We start from the raw sequence: 7,462 nt of genomic DNA on the forward strand, positions 1-7,462 counted from the left end.
AAGATCCTCAATTTTGTAAAGTGTTTGCAACTTAATTAGTATTTTCGCCCTAGTTTCAGCGTACTCGCTGAAACTGGGTTAAACATGCTAATCAAAAGTGAAACGGGTCAATTTTTGAAATTAAATTTATAAAAGAGTTAGTTTTGAAAATTTGTCCCTAAATATAACAAAATTGGTAAATTTAGTAATAATGCGATGAGGGTTGGGGGCTAAGTTAGAAAAGTATAATGGTGCAACTTCTCTGCAAACCCCTAGATTAACCAAAATAACTAAAGCGCCACGAGCTAAAGTACAAAACTGCGTCAACAAGGGGCAAAAAATAAAAAATAAAAAGGGAAAAAGAAGAGAACAATCGTCACCCTTTCAGAACGAAGAGAACGAGGACAGTTTCGCGACAGGGAGATCAGAGAAATTTCCATTCATTCGTTGAAATGGTTGGAGATTAAAATTTGAAAGGAGAGAAAAGGGGAAAAAACACGATTCGCTGGTATCAAAACCCTCAAATTTCTTCGTCGTTGTTCAAATTCTCGCCAAATCGAAGAAGGATGGCCGAGTTCGTGGAACGACTTAGGGCATCGACTGCTCGATTTGGGGGCGGGAGAAGGAGCAGCTTTGGATCGGTGGATTTGAGCTCGTCGAGGCACGGCTCGTCGTCGACGATCAGGCTCGGCCGCGTCCAGCCTCAGGCCCCTGGTCATCGCACGATCTTCTGCAACGATCGCGATGCTAATCTTCCTGTTCAATTCAAGGTTACTTGTTTAGATCTGATTTCTTTCTGTTTTTATTTTTGAATGAGTTGTTTATTTCTTTTGGTTTTATGGGATTATTTTGGATTGTTGGAAATTATACTAACCATGGACCTAAATTTAAGGAAAATAGTTGATGTTTTCTGCTTAATATGCTAATGATATAGAGTTGTCTGATCCTTGAAATGTCTTTTGATTTCTTTTGCGTAGTTAGATCTTAAACCAGACATCAAGTAGTCTAGATCATCTAATTTTAATGCTGTTGCTCTCATTCTGTGATCCTTTTGACTATCAATATATGCAGAAATTGCTTCATATTTAATTTCCAGTCATGCATTGTATGGAGATGCCTATAGAAAGACATGATGATAGTCTGTTGCCTCCTAGAAAATGCTTCATCTGGCTGAGGTGAATGACTTCAGTAAGAGTAGTTATGGTCTAGTTCAAAGATGGAGTTGACGAGAAGAAATCCCGATTCTTGAAAAACTTCTCAATTTACATTGCAGCATAATGGCCTTGGACATTGGTAGACATAGAATGGAAGCAAAGTTGTCCGATCGAGGTGCACAATGTGCAATAATTTCCATTGTCAGATCAAGATGCATATTGTGCATTATTTTCCATGCACACACATTGTAATTATGTTTGCTTAGATAAACTTATCAACGTGCTATAGTTAAAATAATTAATTTTACAACAATAAATCACAAAAATATGACCAAGTTTGAAACACAATCAGATTAACGAATGAGAGATGCTAAAATTTTTTAAGTGAAAATACAAGTATGAAATTAGTTAGCATATTAGGAATATGATAGTTAGAGAAGATTGTTTTGTCCTGTGTAATTGTAATTTATTTTATTTACTAAAACCAAAACATGGCTATCATTATCAAGGAAGGATGAAGTTTACTTTTCCATGCTAGTAATAAAATCCAACTAACCCTCTCCGGAATGAGGCAACTTTTCTAGCGTAATGTTACCAAAGTCAAAACCCTAAACTTAGTTATTTTTCTTAAGCGTAAAACTTGAGGCTGTTGGTGGCAGGAGGGTTGCTGTCTCAAGCAGTATCTTCATGCTAGTCTTTGATAGCTTCCTCTCCGTGGTAGAAAGTCTAATAATCACATATCTAAATAATATAGTTTCAAGAGAATGGCTATATAAAAACAATATATAATTCAACCACATCAAACATAAACATACATTTGCTAGAGTAAATAGCTAACCTTTCCAAATAGTAGTGAGACAAACAAGCCATCAATATTAGGGAAAATTGCTTCCCATTCCCTTTGCCAAAAGAACAATGCATTCCCCCTTTGATATTAAAATGCATGTTTCTAAGCCCTTTGTCCCAACTTTTCTTTCTTCCTCCCTTTTTTTCTCTTCCTCCCTTTTTTACTCTTATCCCTAAAATAGCCTTCATCTTCCTCCTCTTTTCCTCCTTCCCTCCTCCTGTACTCCCTCTTCCTCTACCCACCTTCCTCCCTCCACCTATTTCTTTCATCCCACCTTTACTCTTCTCCCTTCTTCTCCATTTCCGTCTCTGACATCCTCCTCCATCCTATCTCCATCCTAATCTTTCATGAACTTGTGATCTCTTATGAACCCTTTCATCTCTCTTATGACCTATGAACCCTCCCTTTCCCTCCCTCCACCACTGCTCCTGCTACAATCTGCTCCTCCACTGCTCCCACCTCAGTCAAAGGCATTCTGAAGTTAGCACTTAAAGTTCAGAGTTAAACTTTGAGTTTTGAAATTAGCCTATGAGCTTTAAAGTTGACATAAAAGCCTCCACTCCACCTCTGTGTGTCTTCCTCCTCTCATTTCCGTTCCTTTTCTTCTCCTTTCTCTGTTCCTTTTTACACCTTCCTCCTCTGTGGCTATGTCCCCCTCCTCTTTCTCTTCTTCTCCATCCACAAAACAACTAAAGTTAACAAAACAATGTGTTAACAAAAAAAAAAAGTTAACAAAACAACATGTCGAAGTCAACTACTTAAAAAAAGGTTTAAAAATAACATGTCAAAGTTACCAAAATAACACGTCAAAGTTACCAAAATAACATGTCAAAGGCGCGCCAAAAGTTAACTTATTGTTCAGAATTAACATTTAAGCTTTAAAGTTAAGAAGCAAGCTTTAAAATTAATGTAAAAACCTCTATTCTACCTCCTTGTTCCTCCCTCTTCCCATTTCTGTTCCTTCTTCCCTCCCTCCTTCGTTCCTCCTACTCGCTTTTCTGTCCTTTCTCCTATTCATCTTTTCCATCCACAAAACAACTAATGGTAACGAAACATGTCAAAGTCACAAAAAAATTAAAACTAACAAAACATGTCAAAGTTAACAAAAAGCTATAGTTGACAAAATAACATGTCAAAGTTACCAAAAAAAAAAAAAAACAATAACATGTCAAAGTTAACAAAAAAAAAAAGAAACTAACAAAACATGTCAAAGTTAACAAAAAACTATAGTTAAGAAAATAACATGTCAAAGTTAACAAAATAACAAGTTAACTTTAGACCTTCTATGTTAACTGTAAAGCTTGAATGTTAACTTTAATTGTTAAGTGTTAACTTTAATTGTTAAGCGTTAACTTTGAAGTGTCTTTACAAGATGAACCTTTTAGTCAAAGATGATGGACCTTTAAGGGATGCGACGATGGTTGTGGAAGGAGGAGAGATGATTGACAAAAGAGAAGAAATGACGGAGGAGAGGCTGCAATGGCGAAAAAGATAATGGTTGAGAAACTATGAGAAGAAAGAGGAGTATGCAATGGCTGAGGTGGTGGTGGTGAAAGAGATAATGGCTGAGGAGGAGGAGACATGATTCATGGGTTCATAAGTAAAAAAGAAAGATGAAAGGTTGAAAGTGAGGTATTTTGGAGATAGTAAAAAAGGTACATATGATCTTTTGTGTCAGAAAGTAAAAAAGGGGCTAGGAAGCATGACAAGGTGGGTGAAAGGGCTTGGAAACATGTTTTTTCCCCAAAAGGAGGGCGCACTGTTCTTTTTGCAAAGGGTCAGGGTGGCAATTTCTCCTTAATATTAATCAATCATCCCTTAAAATCCATCACTGTCATCCTGTAGGAATGGGACATTGGTCTTGTTTACCTTCATTTTCTTCACTCAACCACCTGTTCCTTCCTTTATTTTTATTATTACTAGCATTCAACTATATAATTGAACTGCACCAAACATATACATACACTTCCAAAAGTAAGTTGCTAACCCTTCGAAATAGCAGTAAGAGAAGTCATTAATATCAATCAATCATCCCTTAAAATTTATTACTATCGTCATGTAAGATGGGATATTCATCTTGTTCATCTTCACTTTCTTCACATAACTGCCTATTTCTTCCTTTCTTTTTATTAATGGCATTCAAGCTTCTGGTCTTTTTGATAATTGGCATGAAAAAGCTATTAAATACATGAGAAATGGAAAATTACACAGTTTAGTGGTTGACATTTGGTAGAAATTAATAGGCGAGTCCTTCCTGCTTTCCATTTTGGGTAACAGTACTTTACCCTCCTTCAAGTTCAGCGCTCTCATGAATATCCAACCAATGCTACTGTTCCAACCGTCAAGGTATTTTTTTTGAGGCCCTGTCATCATTGATTTTAATATAATAGACAAATTGAATCATGGACATATCCAACCATAGATTGTGTTCACTAAACGCTATGATGCTGAGATTTATTTGCTCTTAACTATTCGTCCAGATTGTGCTATTAGAAGGCTTGACCTTCGAATTGCTTATTTGAAATAGGAGTTAGGGATTGATAGCATCCTCAAGAATGGAAAACTTTACATGATGAGTATATTGAGTAGTTTCTAAGTTTCTATTGACAAATAGAAAATTTGGGTTTGGATGCTCTCTTTTAATGAAAGATTAGACCGGTTTTGGAACTTGTAATTGTAGAGAAACAACGAAGGTATTTTTTATTGGATTTGAAATCTGTTTATAATTTGAGTCTGTTACATAAAATGTCATGTACCATGAGATACGTTTGAGTCTTGACCCAATAAGCATATGCATAAGATACAAATTAGTTTTTCTATATGTTTCATTGAATCATAAGGTATACATCACTTATCATGAAATATTAACAACTATCAGGAAGAAATATTTCCTCCATGACGCATCTTGTGATCGAAGTATCTATTTGCATTAATATTAGCCATTTACTCATGAATTCTTATTTAGACCTTCAAGAAATTTTGTAGAATATCTTTGTTCAAATAAAATAAGGTGTATAAATTTAACTAGTTGTGATCTTCAAATTTTTGTGTCACTAAGAATGATGTTACTAGAAATTTAGTTTTGTGTGATATTCATATAGTTTCTTTTCCTACCTTTCAATGTTGTTTATTGGTTTTCCCCCTAGCTTTAATTGGTGATTTCAATTTTATTGATGTAAAACTAATTTGTAAGGATGTCAGAGTGGCATTTCTCTTGATTGCAAGCACAATTTTATAATCCTCCATGTTACATGCCTTTAACTGTAATTTCCACAACATTGCCTCACCGTTTCTACATATTGAACATGATTGCTGACTTCTGATCCAGTATCCAGAATTGGATATTCACTAAAGCACACCTTTTTTTCTTAAAAAAGACTATTGCAAACATTTATGCCATTTATTTATCATCTAAGAAACTGCATGAACCTACAATTTTTGGTTGATTCAATCTTTTATCTGTAGTACTTGCACTGTGATTCCGACAGGATCTTGCATTTTCTTTTCCTTCTTTTTTTTGTTAGTTTCCGTTACTCTTATTTAATTGCCATTATGGTATTCTTTTCAGGGAAACTCCGTATCAACCACCAAGTACAATCTTCTAACGTTTTTGCCAAAAGGGTTGTTTGAGCAGGTTCCTCAGTTCTCTTATCTTTTTTGTACTTCCATATAATATCTCACCTCCAATGTTTCATTCGTGCTGTACTTCTTTTTCCACGTTATTCTACTGAAAAGTACCCTTTTTTTACTCTTGGCAGTTCAGGCGGGTAGCCAATTTGTACTTTCTTATGATCTCCATCTTGTCTACTACTCCCATGAGGTATGTTTAGAGACCGCATGTATTCTTATTTAAGAGCAACTTTGTCATCTGTCTTCTGTTTTGACAACTTCTTTACTTTGCTTTTTCAGTTCTTTTAGATAAGCGATATGTTTTCTGTAAATTTTGATCATTAGTCTGTGGACCGCAGACTTAATTAATATTTCTTTTTACTAAGGTACTGTATGCCTTTGCAGTCCAGTGTCCCCCATAACAAACGTGCTTCCGTTGAGTCTAGTGCTTTTGGTTTCTCTTGTGAAGGAAGCTTTTGAGGATTGGGTTAGTAATGCCTTTGGTTATTCCATGCTTTTATTTTCTGTCAAAATTTATTTTTCATCTTTTTAACTTCAGTTATCATTTACATTTGTTTGTTTTCTGTGACACAGAAGCGTTTGCAAAATGATAAAGCAATAAATAGTAGTCCTGTGGATGTATTGCAAGATCATAACTGGGAAAGTGTACCCTGGAAGAAGCTGCAGGTTGGGGATATTGTAAGGGTAAGTTTCACATTCTTGCTATTGCGGTAGGTTTGTGCTGAGATTGGAGTCAGTTTTTGTTTTTTGGTATCCTGAACACTGGGATAATGCTTGCCATTCTGTTAAGAACTGAAGATGAAATCTATTTCTGCTAGTTGGTGCATCATTCGCTTTTGGACTGTATAAAAGATATTATACAATCTACATATTATTATATGGGTAAAGTATTATTCATCCTAAAAACATAATTCTTATTCTGATTTCTTTCTCTTGACATGGAAGCAGTGTTATCAAAGGCATGTGCCTCATTGTGCCTTTTGCACCCTGCAATGCGGGGTAGGGACAAAGCGCCCTGCATCTGAGGCGACAACGCCTTTTTGCTCCTCACAAGTGTCCTACACGAGGGCACTTTGCAGAGGATGCATGCAAGCCATAGCCTCGTATATTTTTTGTTCTTTAACATTTGAATTGATCTTTATACCCGATAACTCATAAGCCTAAAAGAAAAATATACTAAGTAGGCCATTTTAGTAGCTCAATTGAGGACCTTAACTCATTCTCATTTATTATTTGATTTTGATTCGTATTAGTCGTGATCACTATTATAAATAGCAGTAAATAGCGCCGCTAATAGCGTTAGCGGTCCCTTCCCGCTATGCTAATACTCAATGGCGGTGACATATTACAAAATATGTGCTTTTTGCTCCCAAAAACAGCCAATATTGCCATAGCGGTGAATAGCGGGCGATTGCGGGCAAAATCCGCCTTTTGACGCTATCTAAAAGCAGTTTGAGGTTTATTTTTTAAACTTAAATCCGACCTGCAAACACTGCATCCTACCATCTGTCGCGATTTTTGGCGTATTACCACCGCCTCCTGTAGCCTCCAGCACCTTCCTCAACGCTTCCTCTCATCTCCTATTGCCGTGAGCTCCTCTTACTGCAGTCCTCTCACTGCTCAGCTCATCTTTTCGAATATGATAACTTTTGACTCCTCCAGTCGTCATCAGTATCATATGATGGTTACATGTCTATTTCATGTTTAGGATCTCTTTAAATCATCAAATATGTACTTTTAAATTTTCTAGATTTTTCTTTAATTTTTTTGAATATTTATACATATCTAAATTAGATCACTATTTGACTTTACGCTTTTTACCGTTATTTTGCCGCAATAACCCCAAATAACC

At 35.9% G+C, this 7,462-nt stretch overlaps 1 protein-coding gene across 2 annotated transcripts in view; it reads left to right on the forward strand.

Moving 5' to 3' along the window:
- The window catches only part of LOC109851217 (phospholipid-transporting ATPase 3), a 41,885-nt gene continuing 34,757 nt past the window's right edge, over positions 335-7,462 (forward strand). Inside the window, exons 1-5 of one of the 2 annotated variants that reach the window (XM_020421253.1) lie at positions 335-749; positions 5,549-5,614; positions 5,739-5,800; positions 5,995-6,076; positions 6,184-6,294. In XM_020421253.1, coding sequence (XP_020276842.1) covers positions 546-749; positions 5,549-5,614; positions 5,739-5,800; positions 5,995-6,076; positions 6,184-6,294 — 525 coding nt within the window. In that variant the 5' untranslated portion in view covers positions 335-545. Of the gene's footprint in view, positions 750-5,548; positions 5,615-5,738; positions 5,801-5,994; positions 6,077-6,183; positions 6,295-7,462 lie in introns of those variants that run through there. The other variant, XM_020421254.1, reaches the window with a different exon arrangement.

This window comes from Asparagus officinalis, chromosome 8 (assembly GCF_001876935.1).
Source record: "Asparagus officinalis chromosome 8, Aspof.V1, whole genome shotgun sequence".
Lineage (NCBI taxonomy): Eukaryota > Viridiplantae > Streptophyta > Magnoliopsida > Asparagales > Asparagaceae > Asparagus > Asparagus officinalis.